The sequence below is a fragment of the Lissotriton helveticus genome, chromosome 2_1 (genome assembly GCF_964261635.1).
Source record: "Lissotriton helveticus chromosome 2_1, aLisHel1.1, whole genome shotgun sequence".
NCBI lineage: Eukaryota > Metazoa > Chordata > Amphibia > Caudata > Salamandridae > Lissotriton > Lissotriton helveticus.
In genome coordinates this window covers 1382748985-1382770908 of record NC_136059.1, presented here as the reverse complement: position 1 = coordinate 1382770908, position 21924 = coordinate 1382748985, and the positions used below count along the sequence as shown (strand labels likewise).

Below are 21924 nucleotides of genomic sequence, written 5' to 3'. Positions count from 1 at the left end.
GCCTAATGCTGCTGCTGAATGTCCTTATGTGTGATTGGTCAGGCCTGGACCTGTTGGTGATTGGCCAACAGTTTTTCAAATTTTACTTAATCATGGCTTTTATGGTTACCACCTGCTTTGAGTTGTCCTTAAATTGCGCCGCGCAAACGTGAGAATTTGCGCTTTTTCGCTATTGTATTTTTTTCATGAATGCCGATTGAGACAATATTGCGTTTCGCTATTCATTTCGCAGATTCCGTGGTTGGTCGCTATTTCCGTATCGCTAATGCTCGACTACCCGGAGTCTGCGACTATTATAGCGTAATCGCTATTTAAATCGCTATTCTGTGTTTGCGAATTCGCTATTTCGTACTTGAATGCCGATTCCGTGTTTTGCACCCGCAATTGCATTTTCGCAGCCATTGCGGGCGCTATTTCGCTTCATGAATCAGGCTGTATATCCTTCTTTCTCATTTTGTTTTTTTTATATACCATTTTTTTAATTAGCACAGGCGTACACCATGTTTTAAACAAGCAAAGAAGTTTTTTTTTGTTGTTGTTTTTTTTAGAATTACTGTTCTGAACTTTCTCTTTTTACTGTAAAGATTTTAATTAATTGTACAGTTAATAAAAAACCTTGAAACACCATTGTCCAACACGGAGGCCAGATTTCTAAGTAATGAAAAATCTGTGTTAAACATCGTGGGCTTTTTTGTGCATCATGGAAGTACCTGAGTAGTACATTAGACCCATGTCTGTGAAAATATTTTTAGTTTTATATGTAGTATTTATCTATATATAGATATTAAAATAATTTTCTTTTCAAAGTAAAGGCACTGGCTGGACTTTAATTTATTGAGTTTTATTATAGAGTTTTGCAAAGTTCTAAGTTTCCAGCACACAGCACCACCCTGTTTAATCCTTGGACAGCTCTGCCTTGCCACCCTGAGAGTCAAGCACTAAAGGGGTGGCATTGTCTGTAGTTTGGGACTTTCAGTAAGGAGGCAATATGCCAGTAGCGGCACATGACCCTATCTGTTGCAACTGGCGACCAGTAGTCTCTGGTTGCCCAGGGATCCCTCTGAATTGGCTTTCTCACATTACAACAACACCATGAACGAAGCAGCCATCAGAAGCAGAACGCTCTTCAAGGCATCAAACATTCCATCACCCCTCTGCCAGACTCAACAATTCCCATTTCTACTGATAAAATTCAATGCAATCACCTGCTTCCTAAATGGAAAAACGAAATCAAAGGATCCAACACCACATTACAGAACTAAGGCTGCTTCCCCACCACCACCCATCCCACCATCAACCATCCAGCAAAAGTCACTCTTCTACCTCCTCTGCCTCACTGACCTTAAAACATCCTCAACTGCCTCAAACTCACCTCTTATGAACATACTATCTTACCCTTATCCTTCCTCTAAACCTCACTAGTTATTCTACATCACCATAGTCAAAACCTTCCTCATGGAAGACATCTTTGCAGAAGCCCTCAAGATGGGCCAGTTCATCCAGTCTAGAAGAAATCCACTCTAGATCCAGATGATCTCTGCCTACCTGGCCATCATCCATCAACCTTTGATCTGAAAGACCATCACAAAAACAGACTATGTACAACTCGAAGAGCACATGAAGACCAGCCATCTCCTACATGACTACAATTAAGCTTCAAGTCATTATTCAGAACTGAAACAGCCACCTTACAAATAGTAAACAATGTCCCTCACAGACAAATATGATCCCTGCTTCCTGAAACTTCTGGAAACATCTTGAGCACTGCAGTCTAGGTCCTTGTATTTTCTAATAAAGGCAGCTGCAATGAACTGCTCCACAATCTCCTAGACACTACACTTGCCATCTTGTAAAGCTTCCTACATGCCACAGCATGTCACATCAGGGGTGAAATACTACAACATCACTTTTACCCTGATTGCGCTCCACTGGCTCTCCCTACTTGCATGTATCATTTTCAAGGCCAGCTGTGCTGTCAACAAAGATTAAGAAAAGTGAAGAATAAAATAAACAGGAAATAGGTATTTTTCCATCAATGGCTACTCATCTAGGATCTTGAATAACTGGCCATTAACCATCAGGGCTATCCTAACCCACCTCCAGTTCAGGAAAGGACTAAAGACACTCCTCTTCCAACAATCCTACATCAGATAGCCTTTGAAAATCCCCTTCCGCACACCAAAGTCAGCACCTGCATCCCTGCTCTCACCCCCCTTCCCCCATCATATTCACAATAACTGATCAAACTTCTTGCCACTCGGCCTTCTACAAGTCTCATTTGTCTACATTTATTCCCACCAAAGTGAAGTCTAATATCCAAATACTCAGTCAACATTAGTAACAAGATGTGTGTGATGGCCTCCAAGGAGAGGAGTTGTAACCCTGCAACCCTGAGCAGAACTGACACTTTGCAGCTGCTGAGTAGATTGGTCCCATTGCAAAGACGTACATTGCCGCCACAGCCTGCAACCTTTCTGGAACCGCCACTGCACTATGTATCCTTGGCGCAGGCCCTCGCATCTCTTGTATCCCTCGTTGGCGGTAGCCTTAACGATGATGACAGACTCTGCAACACAGCCTCAGAGCACTTCGGAACCAAAGCATCACCATGGCTGCGCGATGCTCCCCCAACGCTGGCCTTCACATCACAAGCCCTTGTTGACAGGATCCTCGACGACGATGCAGGAACTCGATTCACAGCCTTGCTCCATCTCAGAACTGACACATCTTTTCGGCTGTGTGAAGCATCTTCAATTCAGATCCTTGCAATGCTCTGAAAACCAGGATTTAAGGTACTTTGGTCAGCAGACATAGCTGGGTACTAGCAGCTGGGCCACACACCATCGCAATCAGCCTGAAATTGTGACTTTGTCCCGGTCCAGCGTGCCCAGATTTCCACAGTTGTTGTTTTGTGCTTTCTAGTGCTATTTTCAGTGATTTTTTAAAAACTGTATATCTCTAGTTCCACTGACTGAATTTTTGTCATTTTGGTCTTGTTTTATTTCAACTTACTCAATAGTTCTAACTTGGTGTGGGATCCTTTTTATGTGGTGTTTCCACTTTATTACTATTGGATGTGTTCCACAAATACTTTTACATTGCCTCCAAGTTAAGCATGAGTGCTCTGTTCCAAGCTCCCAAAAGGTTCAGCGCAGATTAAAAAGAGGTGGCTTGTGCCTCACCCTGAAAAGTATTGTTGCTGCTTGACCCAGGCTCACACCCCCAGTCAGCCAACAACACAATTTCTTACATCTGGATTTCAATTCATTCTACACAGAATGTCATGATCCCTATTGCATAGCAGGTAACAGCACCCACTGTGACACCAAATGTAAATGTAAATGTCAAGGTATTTGTAGAACGCATTGCCACCAAGCGGTTTCCTTGCGCTATTACTCATACCGCTGTGGAACCCTTCCTGGCTTTCCCTGTGAAGTGTCCACTCCTGGGCACCCCCAGGGTGAAGCCAGGCATCCTAGTGCTGTTGGGGCCGGTGTGGAGGTTAAGCAAGCTATTGCCCAGAGTTGCAGCGTGGGGCCCATGATTAGAATAGACACCGAGGCGAGAATTGTCAACGACTTTACTACCACTAGCATGTCATAGCCCACTCATCTAACCAACCCTGTGATCTCTTACCTTGCAAAATAACAGTGAATCTTTTAAACTGCACAGCAGAATCTTCAAATGCTGCAGAGTCGTTAGAAGTAGAAACAACGTCTTCAAATCTCGTTGCAAGATATTTCAGTTTTTCAAATGCATAAGCATACAGGCGAATTTCCAGGACGACAAACTGTGTGAGGAGGCAATAAAAGCGTTATGCAGTGTTTATTGTTTATTTGTTGTTGTCAGTAGTTTAGCTCTGCATATCCTTTATAACACTGGTCCTAAGTTACATAGTCTCACACGTTCAAAGCGGCCATCCACCAATGAAGCTCGCAGGACTGATTTAAAGAATTTGCAATTAGTTTCTTCTGCAGATTTTTCTCTTTCTAATCTGGCCCAAGCTAAGTAAGGTTTATCTTTTTGCCTGTATTTTGGAGTTTTATACACAATGGGACAGATTTACATGAAACTGACGCATTTGTACAGATGCGTCAGTTTCCCTGCGCCTTCATACGAAACCCTTGCGCCACCATGGATGTGCCGTATTTACAATGCAGCGCACCATGGGGCAAGGATTGACAGATGCGTCAGAAATTCTTTTGCATCTGTTGACCCAAAAGTGATGCATTACTGGAGTTGCTCATAAAAGTGACGCACCTCCAGCAATGTGCCACGACAGATAGGTGAGTCCCATTTAAAAAGCCTTGCGTCATTCCTTCTGCTTGGTCTGAGCAGGCGTAGGGTTTTTGATGCAGTGAAGGAGTAGAGTGACGCAGTGAACTGTCGTAAATTTCACTATGGCAGATCTACGTGGCCTTTTGCTTGGGAAGGCCCACCCTGCATACATTATACCTTACGCAGGTATAATGTGGCGCAGGGCTTTACAAGGTGGTGCATCTCCCTAGATGCGTCACGTTGTAAATGGGCCATACCGTGGTACATTGGTTATGCAGCAGCTGCGTCACAAAACGTGACACAACAGCGACGCAAAATTGTTGTAAGAGGCTTGTATGTTTTTATTTAAATGCATTTCTCTACAAATGCCATATATGAGTTTTGGCTCTATTTGAATTACACGTCTCGTGATCTCGCTCTCGGCCTCACCTACCACAGAGGTTTGATGCAACTACAATATTCCGTCTTCTTTTCTTGTTGTGATAATTCTGCAATGCTTCAGCCCATGACTATGTGGTGTCAAAAGGTCATACATTCCTTTCACGATAGGCAGAAAAGAAACAAGTTTTTCATTTTAAGAAAACAACGTACAATGTAAAGGCACAGCAGGGTGAGCACGGACGTGAAGACCATCCTGCTGGGGAATTTAAAATACGGATCCCATTCGTAGATCTTTCGTTGAAACCACGACTTCTCGTGCCTGTAAAACAAACAAGGAAACGTCAAGGACGCGCAACAGTGAAGTAAACGATTTTTTTTAAGAAATGTTTCCACTTTTCATTTTGCAAGACGGTAATTGGCTCGAGTCAAAATCAAATGAACCACTAAGAGCACATTATTGGCATCCACGGAGAAGCTTCCCTTGAGGGAAAATTCAGAAGATAACATAAGATAAATAAAAACAGCATCAAAAATACAGAGGAAAATCCTTTACAATTATAGGTTTTTGTAGGGCTTGTGAAAAGTTGGAAGTAGGCAGGAGGAAAAACGCTAAAAAATGCTTTACATTAAGAAATAGCGTATGTGACTATAAAGAGTTTTTAGGGGTTTCATATATTATTTTAGGTTGTTATACTTTAGTAGAAGGTCATGAATAAAACAAGTTAGTACTTTGTCAGCTGTTGATGTTGCCATTTTATATGACTAGTTAAAGAATGTTATATATGTAGTTTGAAAACATAATTGAAAAATATCAACTTTTCTTCTAGATTAATTAGATAACCCAGGATCAACGTTCGTTTGCTTGTGGTTCTTTGAAAAAAAAGATTATTTTTTGGGTCATTTAAGTATGAAAGGTTTTAAATCACCAACCCCCTTACCACACTTCTAACATACATTAACAGCAAGCAATTTAGTTCTTTTCGTTTTTGATGAGTCCAATAAAGCCACTGAGATAGTTTTTGCTTTGACAATCCCATCTGTTTAGAGTATCAATCTCAAATCTTTGAAGACTGACAAAAAAGAGTCTCATTCTCATTTTGTAACTTTTGCCTTTAATCCATCAAACCCAGGCAACACTTGTTGTTTTGCCTAATTTCATTATAGAGTGTTGAGATCGAACAAAGGTTAGTCTTTTCTTTTAATATGCTAAAATCAAACCAAGATGTTTGTATATTTCAAGAGATAAAGTGAACTGCATCCAGTGTACAGCAGCCAAATCAAATAATAATTGAGTCTTTGTTTGCCAGAAGGCAGTCTCTCCTCCTAGAGCAAGTCACCAATGATGAAAAGGGGCACATTTCTGAAGATCCAACAGGTATGAACATGCACTGACATTGTAACAAAAAATCTTTATTTACAGCCAAAATAGAGACAGCAGGGAAAGGCGTGTAGAACTTTTGGGGACGAAGAACTACTTGCTACATTCAAATATGTTTTCCTTTCTCAGGACCAACACACACAATTTCAAATATCCCTTGCTGGCAAGATTAACCATGTCTGAGCCTTAGACTCAGCATGTGAAGCATGTCCTCAAAATGCACATAACCTGGGAATCCACTTGAGATCAAGGTGTTCAAATGAAGTTAGTGTTGTATTGTTAAAGCAGATGCTGATTACCAAACTTCTCGATGTCTGAGGACGGTATCCCCCGGGGAGTTCACAATGGCATCGGGGAGATTACTGGTCAGAAAGCTATTGTTGGGTATCAACCTAATTTCCAACTAATAGATGATGCAAAAAGGTTGCACTTGACTTGATAGCAAGACCTCAAGACCTCCCTGGTCTACCAGTTATATCTTCTTCTCTGAGTCCTAGAGCAGTACTGTTTATCAGTTATTTACAACAAGGGGTGGTGATGGACAGAGTCTCTGAATTAAGCAGAGTACTCTCACCCAGTCAAGAGATCAGGGCTAGATCCAACACCGTTTTTTAGCTCATTGCACCATCCCAGTTTCAGAACCTGGCTGTATGCAAATTAGTCTGTCCCTGGCCCAGTGCATCATGGGAACAGGGCAGACCAGACTACAAAAGCCAATTCTTACACTGGGAAGGAAACAAGCTTCCGGGGACCGGTTTCTGCCATTTCAGGCGTCTTCGGCCCGGCTTGCTTGAATCCTGATGGTGCAATGAGCAAGGGACTCACATCTGAGTATACCCTTCCACGCTTAGGGTGGACAAAATTATTTACAACAAGGGGTGGTGATGGACAGAGTCTCTGAATTAAGCAGAGTACTCTCACCCAGTCAAGAGATCAGGGCTAGATCCAACACCGTTTTTTAGCTCATTGCACCATCCCAGTTTCAGAACCTGGCTGTATGCAAATTAGTCTGTCCCTGGCCCAGTGCATCATGGGAACAGGGCAGACCAGACTACAAAAGCCAATTCTTACACTGGGAAGGAAACAAGCTTCCGGGGACCGGTTTCTGCCATTTCAGGCGTCTTCGGCCCGGCTTGCTTGAATCCTGATGGTGCAATGAGCAAGGGACTCACATCTGAGTATACCCTTCCACGCTTAGGGTGGACAAAATTATTTACAACAAGGGGTGGTGATGGACAGAGTCTCTGAATTAAGGAGAGTACTCTCACCCAGTCAAGAGATCAGGGCTAGATCCAACACCGTTTTTTAGCTCATTGCACCATCCCAGTTCCAGAACCTGGCTGTATGCAAATTAGTCTGTCCCTGGCCCAGTGCATCATGGGAACAGGGCAGACCAGACTACAAAAGCCAATTCTTACACTGGGAAGGAAACAAGCTTCCGGGGACCGGTTTCTGCCATTTCAGGCGTCTTCGGCCTGGCTTGCTTGAATCCTGATGGTGCAATGAGCAAGGGACTCACATCTGAGTATACCCTTCCACGCTTAGGGTGGACAAACTTATTTACAACAAGGGGTGGTGATGGACAGAGTCTCTGAATTAAGCAGAGTACTCTCACCCAGTCAAGAGATCAGGGCTAGATCCAACACCGTTTTTTAGCTCATTGCACCATCCCAGTTTCAGAACCTGGCTGTATGCAAATTAGTCTGTCCCTGGCCCAGTGCATCATGGGAACAGGGCAGACCAGACTACAAAAGCCAATTCTTACACTGGGAAGGAAACAAGCTTCCGGGGACCGGTTTCTGCCATTTCAGGCGTCTTCGGCCCGGCTTGCTTGAATCCTGATGGTGCAATGAGCAAGGGACTCACATCTGAGTATACCCTTCCACGCTTAGGGTGGACAAAATTATTTACAACAAGGGGTGGTGATGGACAGAGTCTCTGAATTAAGCAGAGTACTCTCACCCAGTCAAGAGATCAGGGCTAGATCCAACACCGTTTTTTAGCTCATTGCACCATCCCAGTTTCAGAACCTGGCTGTATGCAAATTAGTCTGTCCCTGGCCCAGTGCATCATGGGAACAGGGCAGACCAGACTACAAAAGCCAATTCTTACACTGGGAAGGAAACAAGCTTCCGGGGAACGGTTTCTGCCATTTCAGGCGTCTTCGGCCCGCTTGCTTGAATCCTGATGGTGCAATGAGCAAGGGACTCACATCTGAGTATACCCTTCCACGCTTAGGGTGGACAAAATTATTTACAACAAGGGGTGGTGATGGACAGAGTCTCTGAATTAAGCAGAGTACTCTCACCCAGTCAAGAGATCAGGGCTAGATCCAACACCGTTTTTTAGCTCATTGCACCATCCCAGTTTCAGAACCTGGCTGTATGCAAATTAGTCTGTCCCTGGCCCAGTGCATCATGGGAACAGGGCAGACCAGACTACAAAAGCCAATTCTTACACTGGGAAGGAAACAAGCTTCCGGGGACCGGTTTCTGCCATTTCAGGCGTCTTCGGCCCGGCTTGCTTGAATCCTGATGGTGCAATGAGCAAGGGACTCACATCTGAGTATACCCTTCCACGCTTAGGGTGGACAAAATTATTTACAACAAGGGGTGGTGATGGACAGAGTCTCTGAATTAAGCAGAGTACTCTCACCCAGTCAAGAGATCAGGGCTAGATCCAACACCATTTTTTAGCTCATTGCACCATTGGCTGAAATGCCAGAAACCGGTCCCCGGTAGCTTGTCTCCTTTCTGGTGAAGAATTGGCTTGGTAGTTTGGTCTGCCCTGTTCCCATGATGCACTGGGCCAGGGACAGACTAATTTGCATATAGCCAGATTCTGAGCTGGGATGGGGCAGTGAGATAAATAACGGTGATGGATCAAGCCCTGATCTTTGGACTGGGTAAGAGTGGTCTGCTTAATTCAGACACTCTGTTCATCACCACCCCCTTTTCTGAATCGTTTTTGGCCACTATAGGTGTGGCAGGGTATACTCAGACATGAGTCCCTTTCTCACTGCTCCATCAGGATTCAAGCAAGCCGGGCCGAAGAGGCTGAAATGCCAGAAACCGGTCCCCGGTAGCTTGTCTCCTTTCTGGAGAAGAATTGGCTTGGTAGTTTGGTCTGCCCTGTTCCCATGATGCACTGGGCCAGGGACAGACTAATTTGCATATAGCCAGGTTCTGAGCTGGGATGGGGCAGTGGGATAAATAACGGTGATGGATCAAGCCCTGATCTTTGGACTGGGTAAGAGTGGTCTGCTTAATTCAGACACTCTGTTCATCACCACCCCCTTTTCTGAATCGTTTTTGCCCACTATAGGTGTGGCAGGGTATACTCAGACATGAGTCCCTTTCTCACTGCTCCATCAGGATTCAAGCAAGCCGGGCCGAAGAGGCTGAAATGCCAGAAACCGGTCCCCGGTAGCTTGTCTCCTTTCTGGTGAAGAATTGGCTTGGTAGTTTGGTCTGCCCTGTTCCCATGATGCACTGGGCCAGGGACAGACTAATTTGCATATAGCCAGGTTCTGAGCTGGGATGGGGCAGTGAGATAAATAACGGTGATGGATCAAGCCCTGATCTTTGGACTGGGTAAGAGTGGTCTGCTTAATTCATACACTCTGTTCATCACCACCCCCTTTTCTGAATCGTTTTTGGCCACTATAGGTGTGGCAGGGTATACTCAGACATGAGTCCCTTTCTCACTGCTCCATCAGGATTCAAGCAAGCCGGGCCGAAGAGGCTGAAATGCCAGAAACCGGTCCCCGGTAGCTTGTCTCCTTTCTGGTGAAGAATTGGCTTGGTAGTTTGGTCTGCCCTGTTCCCATGATGCACTGGGCCAGGGACAGACTAATTTGCATATAGCCAGGTTCTGAGCTGGGATGGGGCAGTGAGATAAATAACGGTGATGGATCAAGCCCTGATCTTTGGACTGGGTAAGAGTGGTCTGCTTAATTCAGACACTCTGTTCATCACCACCCCCTTTTCTGAATCGTTTTTGGCCACTATAGGTGTGGCAGGGTATACTCAGACATGAGTCCCTTTCTCACTGCTCCATCAGGATTCAAGCAAGCCGGGCCGAAGAGGCTGAAATGCCAGAAACCGGTCCCCGGTAGCTTGTCTCCTTTCTGGTGAAGAATTGGCTTGGTAGTTTGGTCTGCCCTGTTCCCATGATGCACTGGGCCAGGGACAGACTAATTTGCATATAGCCAGGTTCTGAGCTGGGATGGGGCAGAGAGATAAATAACGGTGATGGATCAAGCCCTGATCTTTGGACTGGGTAAGAGTGGTCTGCTTAATTCAGACACTCTGTTCATCACCACCCCCTTTTCTGAATCGTTTTTGGCCACTATAGGTGTGGCAGGGTATACTCAGACATGAGTCCCTTTCTCACTGCTCCATCAGGATTCAAGCAAGCCGGGCCGAAGAGGCTGAAATGCCAGAAACCGGTCCCCGGTAGCTTGTCTCCTTTCTGGTGAAGAATTGGCTTGGTAGTTTGGTCTGCCCTGTTCCCATGATGCACTGGGCCAGGGACAGACTAATTTGCATATAGCCAGGTTCTGAGCTGGGATGGGGCAGTGAGATAAATAACGGTGATGGATCAAGCCCTGATCTTTGGACTGGGTAAGAGTGGTCTGCTTAATTCAGACACTCTGTTCATCACCACCCCCTTTTCTGAATCGTACTGTTTATCAGTGGCCATTAAAATAAATGACCACTGGCTACTGTTGCTGACTGTGTTTGAAGTGTCTTGCAAAGAAAGAAGCTGTACTCCTTTGGGTAATGCTACCTTCTGGAGGGCAGGAACTCAACAGACTCTTTTATCAAGACTCTTGCTTCAATTCCAGTTGACAACATTTTCTTTGGTATAGGATTATAGGAACACCTTCTACTCATATTGTTCTCTTGTACTGCCATGGAAGCTTCAGAGCTTAAAAATTTCAATGTGAATGCGCCCACTTAAAGCACCAAAACCTTGTCAGCAAGATTTACTCAGGCTTCCGGTGAGGGTTCAGATACTGTATATGACGACCTGCCTGGCTTATAGAGCTTTGCCCCACCTTGGAACTCTCTGTTTTAAAAAATGGTTGCAAGTGCAAATAGAAGGGGTTTATAATTTTTAATTTAAAATTGGGACAGATGGCAGTCAGTTTTATTTATCTATAGAAATCAGCTTACCAAACTGCAACCATAAAATATTTACCAGTAAAAAGAAGAAATACCATTATTGTTTAGTTAGCATTGTGAAGGAGTCATACTTCTGTTGGTAACTACCAGATGTAACAACGGTTAAATAATAGTAATTAGACACAATATTAACAATTAGATACAATAATAACTACACACCACAATGAAATGACTCCCTATATCGCATGTCTCTCTTATGCTTATTTTTCAGATAGTGTTATTATTTTTTTTAGTTTCCCTTTCACCCTTCATGTTAATAGTTCTTTCCCCACGTTGTTTAATGTCCTTTTTTTCACGTTTCAGCTCCGATCTTTTGATCTCTGTTTCATTTAGTTCTTATGATTTGCTAAAAGAATCACCAACTCAATCCAGATATTGCTGCAACTCAAGTTTGAAAAAGGATTTCAAAGAGATCATGATAAAAATGCGTTTTCTATTTGTCTCAAAAACTTTATAAATGTCTCTCTCTTTTTTCATGTATTTCAGAAGAGGGAGTGGCATTGTCAATGTTTTGCATAGATATTTTATATAAAATTGTATAACTTCACTGTGAACTATGGCTGAAAATAGCACATGAGAGCTTACTTTAGAATGAGGCTGTTGTCTCTGAGCCTCAGAGAGATTCCAACAAAATAGATCAGCAAAATCTCTATTTGATAGAATCTATTTAGATTCAGGGCGAGGCAGAGTACCCAGCATCATGAGCCCAATACATTTACCGCAGAATTGCTGTAATTGGTTCCTTTAAAAACATTTCTTATCAGTACTTGTCAACGAGTTGTTGGAATCTGTGCTTATTTTTGACCCAAAAAGTTCCACTTGCTTGGAGATGTCTCTTCTCTTTTTTCTTTCTCTATTGGATAACGTGGCTGGAGGGTTCTGTAGAGGGGAAGAATGAAGTCCCTGTTCAATTTCCTTTGAAAAGACCCTACCCTTCTACAAAGGCTATCCCTCCTTTTGAGACTTAAGAAATATTTTGGAAATTACAGTTTTGGTAATAATTACCAGCAGCTATTTTAGCAGTATTTTAAACTTGTTTGGCCATTTTGGAGAATAACCAGTGGAACATGGTTTCCAGAAGCTATTTCATACAAGTCTTCTCTCGCGGAAAATCCCTGCTGCATGTAGTTCTGATTTCTACTTCATTTCCTAATATTACTGGGAATTATTAAAACAATCTAGGGAGGAAATAAATGTGGCACCTTGCTTAGTAAACATTAGTTCCTTTCTGGAGCATTACTGGCAAGTTGGAGATGCAGAGGGTAGAATTATCATGCTTGTGTTCGATGTCTATCTTTCAATATTCGTTCTGATAAAAAACAATTTAGAGATTAAACCTGCTACACATTTAGACCCAACAAACCTACTGGTTTTCTGCTGTTTGGAGATAGGCAGAAATATCTGTGATATTGGATACACTTAACCACCAATTCTCCTTTTGGTTGAGTAAGTGTATCTTTAATTTGGTCTAACATTTCCTCTAGCCCATTGCATCATTTTTCCCTTTGTTCATTGTGTAAGGCTGTCACCCTTTAAGAAGTGCTGTATGTTCCCATTAGCACCAAAAATGCACTATTCTGGGACAGTATCAGGATATAGGAAAAAAATATCATCCTACAAACAATGTGACTTAAACATTGACTACTAAAATATCATGAAGGTAAGTAGATATAGTTATGTACAGGTTTAATATACTTAACTCCACATATATTCTATATATCTTCAAGGTATTGGGATGTTAAGTGGTGACGGCGTTTCGACCTTCCACAGTTTAACAGGTCATCATGAGGACAGACAATTGAGCAAGGGAAACTGGTTGTAATTGGATTTAAAATTTAAATAAGATGTTGTGTCTAGGGTACCTGTATAAAATCCAGGAATGCTGTGGGAACAAATGAGGAAAAAATAAGTGGAACGTATAAATTAATGTGGATAAGAGGTTCAAAGGTGCAATGCCCGAATCATACCGCAATGGGAGACAATAAAGACACGGATAGCTGCCAATATGTCAGTTCCTGTTGAGATGAAAATGGTTGGGGCAGAAAATAATGATATGAAGCACCAACGAAGGAGTCAACATTGTGTGATAGGAGCAAGTCCAAGGGTTTACTCACAATTAATGCACACAAGAAAAATCAGTGCCGGGAAATGAAAGTTCTGACACATGGACTAAGTCCCAAACTACTGAATAAATGGGCAACGTGAAGCGCTGCATGCAGTATTTAAAAAGGCTAGACCATGACACAAAATGCAGTTAGGCAATACAATTGATAATGAAGTGTTTATGCTAAAGAAATATCACATTGTTCGATTTAATAAAGGAATAATAAAACATCTAAATATGGATAATTAAGGACAATATCAGTCAAAGATACAGAGCCCTTATCGTACTGAACGTGGGTGTGCAGGTAACATGTAATGTGGGGTGGGAAAAAACAATATAAATAATTCCCATGGGAATGCATTATTTCCTCAGTAGAATACTCGGAGACCAAATCAAAAGGAAGTAGTGTGTATTGGGTTATTGAATAACCCAAAATGAAAGTTGTATAGAATAAATCTATGCCATTAGGTGGGGTTTACAGTCTAAAAGGAGAAGCCAAACAATATAAAATCGAACTATACATGAATATTTTAGGACAGAATATGGCTTATATAAATGAATACTCTTCCACAGAGTAGGGGTTAAGGTAGGACAGGTAGTTAAGAACAGCGGTACAAATTCCAAAGGCCGCTTGGAAATTAGTCGAAAATCTTCAGTACACTACTCAGAAAACAGATCATCAAAAGGCAATGTAAAAAGAATTGATGAATATCCTGTAAAAGGACACTAACCGACTAAGAAGGGGGTGTACAATCTAGAGGGCTGTACCACATAATTACAAACAGAACCACGAGGTAATGCAGGGCAAATCCATCTAAGGATGCCAATATCTGTGTTTAACAAATAGAAAAATAAAACTGACAATGGAATCCACGTAGATTACATGAGATAGCCATGGGCTCCGAAAAATCAAGTAGTCACCATACTGTTCCATTTGTGTCTTGTCCATTATTGACAGTGTCACATCTGGAAATCCAGCAACACTCAGAATGCTTAACCAGATGTGAAAACTTGCTCCCCCGTGTTGGAAGTTGGGGCTGTTCAATGACCTTCCAACCAAGTGGTTTTCTGTTATTGTGTGTCAAAAAGTGAGATACCGTGGGGGCGTTCTCTGACCCACATGGAATGTGACTTTTGTGTTGTGTAATACAAGTCTTAATCATTTGTGTGGGTTCTCCAATATATATACCAGACCAAAAGGGAAACAAATAATTGGTAAATAGTGTCAAAGGGTAAGATGCTACGCCATGTTTGAAATCCTTGGTATTAAATGTTTGTGACCATACTGAGAAATTCTGACATTTGTAATGACCTAATAAAGGGGGGAAACCCCACTTGATTGATTGGCTGAAGCTTAAGGGGTCCATGTCATGGCATGAAACAAGCAGTTGACCAGATTATGTCCCCTTTATATATAAAAAGTGAGGGATCTGAAAATAAATCGTGGAACCGGAGAATGCCCTATCCAAATATATCGATATACATCTAGATATCTAAATAACGCCCCATTGGAATTAACAACATCTACACCTAATGGAGAGATATTTCTGTAAACGATATGTAGAACACACTATTTATGTCAAATGATAAGCATATTCTGACATACAGTCCCCTTAGTACAATCAGTAAAACATATTTCATTTACATGGGTATTCTGAGTTTACAGGGCTTTCATGTTTTTTATTCATAACTCTTTGAGTTACAGACCACACCTTTTACTTTGTTAAACAGCATCTGAACAGTGTGGGTTTAAGAGGAATTGGGGGGGCAGGGTAGTTGTGGAGGAGTGTCTAGTCTATGAGTGTGCAGAGAGACATACCAAGTAAGTCTTTTTTATAGTACAATGTTTGAAAGTCCGAAGATATTATGTAGTTGAAGGAAAAACTGAAGTACAAAGTAGTGTTAAACAATGAAAGCAAACTGGAGAAAGGGAAACACCAGTAAACTTGCCCACGAGAATGCAACAGGAATGCCAAAAATACATAGAGCCTGATTTACAGATATGAGTATGACATTTACACCTTCAGGGCGACAGAGTAAACTATTCCAGCGCCTTGACTGATCTCCGTACTGTGAATTTAGAGATATCTGCTTACCCAGCAGACATCTGTTGTGATTGGCAGGAACACCTGTCATGGCTGTTCCTATCAATGAATTAAAAGTTTGACGGGTAGCCTTGTCAAACATGACTACAGTTCGTCAAACTTTTAACTTGTTTATATTTCTTCACAAAGAAATTTCCAAAGTGGGATTTCGTTTCTGAAAAAACAAAAACTAATGACCCTCAAACTGTTGTGAACGTATCTAGGACCCTATTTAAATACTCCCGATTTATGCCCTTATGTGGTTATAACAAATCATGTCCTTATAAAGGCATAAGAATCATATCCATATTTAGTCATAGCCAATGCAGTCCAAATACGGCAAGGCTACTCCCGTAGACTCCTAGAAAGTACAACGCGTTCTTAAACAAACAAAGCCTCCAGCAGCCCGGGAATTCCCCCTGCTTCTGTTTTGATTTGTCCAAGAACTCCTGGAGTCCTGAAAGAACTGCGAGTTCTTAGTGACGTCTTATGTCCAACCTTACGTCAAACTCTGCACCTTCCAGGTATAAATATACCAGCATCTGCCTTAGCAAACACACGGTGGTTTGGAGCAGATCGGCTATCTACTTACCCGACGCCCTGTTGTAATGAGTGCCGAAGGAAGCCGACCCTCCCATTGACGCACTGATAGAGACGCTGTCTTTTCTCCTGCTGAGAAATCCAGCTCCAGTGTTTTCCGGTCACCCTTGCGGGTTGCTAGGAGATCGAGTCCTGCGAGAGATACAAGACCTCCTTCATTCTATAACTAAGGTACGGAGCTGATTAGACCCTTAGAGAATTCTTGATTCAGATTCTTGGCAAAAATTATCTTAACTCAAACTACATCTCACTTACTCCTTCCCACGTATTAGGCTTAGGTTAGGTACACCGGGGTGGCGTATTTTAGAAGCACCAGTTGAGTACGTTCAGTCAACTTTTATCATTGTATGTATTTTATCCGTTTTAGGTATCTTATGGCTTAGAAACCATATCAATGCTTTTACAGTATTATTTCATAATACTCCTTTTACTGTACGCACTTTACTTCATGACAAGTATTGCAATTGTGGCAATTCACTTCTCTTGCATGAGAAAGAAGACTGCTCAATAAATAACCACTTTTATTGAAAACGCCCGTCTCTCTATTTCTCTGCACTCCTGGTGAAACTAAGCATGCACGATTGACTGAGTGAAATAGTTATCTATTGTTTCCGCGACTCTGGAGATATACTCCTTATTTTGAAGGGAGCAAAGTTGTCATGTTTATGCGGTTGTCAGAAACTAATCCCTTCTTGTCTATTCAGGAAAGTTAACACCTTCCTGTTCACTCGAGAATGTTTCTAGTGACCTCTGAGCTAGCTGGCATTCATAATTAAGTCTAACATATTTAATAGAGACCTAGTCGACCTCAGTCCTACGTCTAAACTATTGTTTATGTTATTCCAATGCGCAGAGCCTATTGGGAATATAGGAACTACACTACATGGCGCCCAACGTTTGGCAAGGCGATAATCTAACGCTAGATACTAGAGTAACTCAGTCATGCTTTTCACACAGACCCCTTTTTCCCGTAAAAACTCCAATAGACGTCTGGAGTGGGTAAAAGGTTAATATCCGCCAGCACTTAGTAGGAAGAGATTCCTATGTATTAGTTTTTGGTTTAGTCAACGTTGAAGGATACATGTTCCAAAATATTGTGCACATAATCTTTGTTTCCTTGAAAACTTGCTCTGCAAACTTTCTGTCAGCAAAATGACGGAAAGTGAAGAGGAAAGAGAAAGAGTAGCATTAGCAACTCAACTTTTAGCGGAAGACACAAGTCTCCAACAAAATGACCCGGATGCAATACTCATCCCGGTAAATATAAGGAAAACCTTAACTATGAAACTTATAAAAATGGAGTATCATCAAGAGGTGGTACAGTAATATTTGTAGTAGAGGCACATGAATATCGGCAGACAGAGGTATTCTATTCCTGGATAAATTTTCCGGCAGCAAACGCTGTGACACGCGAGCTCCACTACTACAAAATAGAGGAATCTGCAGATGAATACGCCCCGTTCGAGGACGTTGAAATTCCACTAACTTACCAAGATCATGAGCTCTGGTTTAAAGGCGCCCTAAAACATCAAAATCACATTACCAGGCTCGGTCCACTAGGTAGACCAGGAGCCACATGGCCAGTTCTAGCCGGCTACACACCACATCCCGACATTGAAAAAATGTCAAGCGGAGAACTTTTAGTTCAGCTAAAACAACTAATTAAAATACATAGACAATTGGTACAATATGTCATGCGGACTTTAACAGTCTAACCAGCAATAAAAATTCCACAGCACACCCCTCACCAGGGGAACACAAATAAAATTACACCACAGACTATACAATCAGTCATTGGCAAGTTACCCGCAAAACGGGAACAAATTCCGTTCTGGTTAGCTCAAAAAATTACTTAAATAGAGGCAGTATTTCCTGATACTACACCTCACAGAATTCTGACAATCTGCCTACCAATGGGGATCGCACCATATGTGGAGGACTGTGACACTTGGGGAACAGTCTTTGCTTCAATATACACAAAAGCACATGGTGTTCCGTCTATGGTGGTTATGGTGAAATTTAAGGCGCTGTGTACGGCCCATAAAATTCTGCATGGCAAAGGCCCCCCCATCCTTGCTAATATGGCCCGTCCTTATAAGCCCCCACGCCTTTTGCGCTCGGACCAAAAACATCTTCTGCAGTCAGCGAGAGTTAGGAGAGCTCGTACTGGGGGCAGGCGCTTCTCGGTGCAGGTGGCGACTCTGTGGAACTCTCTGCCCCTCAAGATTCGCTCAGAGCCCAAGATCCTACTATTCAGGAAACTTCTTAAAACCTACTTGTTTCCACAGTAGTGATTAATCGAGTCTCTTCTTTTTTGGTCTGTCGCGCCGGGATGCCCCCGGGTAAGCTGAGCGCGTTACAAGTTTCATATAATAATAATATAATACCAGACGTACTAAGACAGATTCAAAATGAATACGGTCCAGAACCTGCTTTAACTCTAGGTATGAAGTTACTGAAAGACTTTAAGCAAGTCTCGGCTATATTACTAGCCAACATAAAAGGAGAAGCAGCATCTGTGGCGATCCGCCAAAAATTGAAAGAAACAGATATAGCAGAACAACCTTTTGAACTTGCCAGAATAATTGAAAAATCATATGAAGAACTAGGTAGAGATAGTTTGGGTGGGAAACCACTAAAACCACAACTAACTGAAAATCCTGAAAAAACCTTTATTAAGAATAATCTCAATACTCCAAAAAAGAGGTGGGAGGGTAATAAACAAACCACTCCCAGAGAAAAACAGTTTCAGTCCAGAGGAAGGTCTCCTCAACGAAGAGATAGATCTCCAGAACGAGGGGGCAAGTCTCCACAAAGGGAACCCTCTTAAAAAAATGCAACCTTAGAAATAGGAACAGTTTGAGAAAACCTGAAAGATATCAAGATATTGATACACGTCCCTCTCGATCTTTTCAGACTTCCTCACAGAAATCGGAAAGAAGAGGACGGTCAGAACATAAAGAAGAGCGCGTCAAGTCCAAAGACAAGGAACCTGCTCATCAAAGTAAACAATGCAATTTCCAAAAAAGAAGGTAGCTAGTATTAAAATAAAACATGATGAGGATTCTGAGGACACAACTGAAAAACGGAGAATGGGCCCAGGCAATGCTAGACAGCGCAGCAGAAGTGACCATAGCTCGCAAGATCCTGATGAATCTTCTGGAGACAGTGGACACGAATAAATACATTCAAGTGGAAACTGCAGACACCAGAGTTAGTGTACCCCATAAATTAAATGAAATAACATTACGTATAGAGGGGGACAAAACTAGGAAAATAAGAGTTCTCTTTTGGGAATACCTATCTAAAGACTATGATATCCTTCTAGCTGAGAAAGACTGCCCACCAGAGTTTGTCAGGGAGTGCCCACATGGCGAAGAAATGATTATGCCTGCCTTCTCAAATCACATTCCAATTCATAAAGAATACACATATGCTAGAAAATGGGCAGTGGCCCAATCCCCTGCATTATATAAAAATCATGTAGGATGAGAAGAGGATTCCCCTCACCATAAAATTCAGTTAAAAAAATCAACCTACTGCACAAAGGCAGTATCCTGTTAAGCAAGAAGCTAAAAAACAAGTCAGGGAGATCTTAGATCAACTTGAATACCAGGGGGTGATTTAAACTTGCACCTCACAAATGAACAATCCTTTGTTTCCTGTCTCCAAACCAGACAATTCATATCATCTAGTTTTGGACTACAGACACCTAAACTCTTGTTGCAAAACATTTGCAGTACAAAACTCACACAGTGCAGCACTAATGAATAACATCGTGCGCAAAAAATATAAAACGACATTAGATATTTCAAATGAATTCTTCTGTCAAAACATTGCACCAAAAAGCAGGTATTTGACCGCTTTCTCCAGTATGGAGGCCCAGGGCAATTTTGTCGTCTCCCACAGGGATTCAAGAATAGCCCAGGATTATTTTCAGCCAGGGTAACAGAGTTACTACAAATTTATGATGATGAGGCATTATCTTATGTCTTATGTCGATGACATCTATCTTACAGACGATGACCTGGAGACACACTTGAAAAGAGTGAACACCATCATACTTGGGTTTGCATCTGAAGGGTACAAATTCAACTTTAAAAAGTCACGAATTGCCCACCTAACAGCCTATTTTTAGGATATGAATTATCAAGTGAAGGCAAAAGCCTAGCAGACAACTTCTTAGAGAAGTGTGCAGTACTCCAAGCTCCAAAAACACTGAAAAACTTACAATCAATTCTAGGTTTCCTGAATTTCGGAAGAACTTACATTCTAAACTATGCAGAGAGGGTTAAACCTCTCTACAAATTAATAAAACCTTTACAAACAGACATGTTAACTAAAACAAAACTGCAAACACGCGCAAACGAACGCAACCTTGTAATCCGAGTCATCCCAGGAAGATGCAGAATCACGTACCTGACCTCTAATGAGGGAGAAACGGTACCAATAGCTTATAAATCACACTTGTACACACAAGCTGAAATGAAATTCAGTTCTACTGAAAAAATTCTGACTGCGTTTCAAACTGCTGTAGCTTAAGAAAGAGCCCTAGCCCAAGGGAAGACCATATCTGTTTTAACAGCAGTATCAGCCCTTGAGGCAGTAACAAGACCAAGCATTCCAAATGCTAAAGCTTTAGATCCAAAATGGATACAATGGGAAAATTCTCTTGCTGCAACAGACGTGAAAACACGCATTTGATCCCAAAATGAAAAAGCTAGAAGATCTAGAATACGAACATGAATACCCTCTGCCAATCGAAATTCTGCCTCTAGAACAATACGCCAGTATAATCTACACAGACAGATTTGCACAACACTACATTGTGGATAAGAAAGCTTACAATACAGCATGCGCGATTGTTAAAGGTCGCTGGCGCTTAGGTAAATTCAGACCAATGGTCACTAAAACTGAATCACTCGGAAACTGTACAGCTCAGCGAGCTGAACTGCGAGCCTTGAAGATGGCGCTTGAGAATGCTGATTGCGAATTCACCACACTAATAGTGTGCGATTCGCATTTCTGTGTCCAGTCTTACAATAATTTCATGCAGACCTGGATTGAAAACGGTTACAAAGATGAGACAGGTGTCACAATAAAGCATAAAAAACTATGGGAACAAATAGTTCTTTTACAGAAAGAACTACGAAAGACTCACGTGATACATACGCAGAGTCTTCGACGTGTTGGCGTTCACGTTGCAGGGAATTCATTGGCTAACAGAGCCAGAACGGCAGCGGTTCAACCGGCTTCCGTAGCTACAAAAAAGCGTTCTAAAAAACAAATAGATGGAGAAACCATGCTGCCAGTAAAAGCCTCATTAAAAGGAGACTATGCGGCATTACCTCTCAACTATCCACTCAATAATACATACATAATTGATGCGAACTCCTTTCCTTTTGCTCGAATCCCTGGAGTGGGGGATAGAGTAATTCCAAACACGAACCGGAGGGCTTACTTTATTCAAGAAGCACACATGGGAATGGGTCTGAGGCACCAAGAGATCTTGAAATCTCTAATAGAATTGCAATCACAATACTGGTGGCCGGGGATGAGCGTGCAAATTTATAACTTTGCAATGGATTGTAAGGACTGCAACAGAGATCGCAGTTGTGAACCGGACCAGACACCAGCCCAGACGCCTCTATTAGACAGCATTAGGCTATCTACACGCAGACATCCACACGGAAGAATGCAACCCCATAATTATTAAGACGAGATTCATTTGGATGTGGCCACAGCGCTCGGCTGACGCCAGAACTGTTATAAAAGATTTGCGAGTCTTTATCGGCACATACGCAATTGGCATGCTACATTCTGACCAGGGTCCTGCATTTAGCTCTCGAGCTTACAAGGAGGCCATGGCCAGCATGGGCATTGCATTGCGGTACTCTAGTCCATTCCATC

General features: G+C 42.2%; 1 protein-coding gene across 1 annotated transcript in view; it reads right to left on the bottom strand.

Moving 5' to 3' along the window:
- LOC144818669 (stimulated by retinoic acid gene 6 protein-like) overlaps positions 1–21924 on the bottom strand; it is a 651836-nt gene that overhangs the window by 284852 nt on the left and 345060 nt on the right. Inside the window, exons 9-10 of the mRNA XM_078676317.1 lie at positions 4870–4978; positions 3637–3790 (exon numbers count right to left, since the gene is read on the bottom strand). Of these exons, the coding sequence (XP_078532443.1) occupies positions 3637–3790; positions 4870–4978 (263 nt within the window). The remainder of the gene's footprint in view (positions 1–3636; positions 3791–4869; positions 4979–21924) is intronic.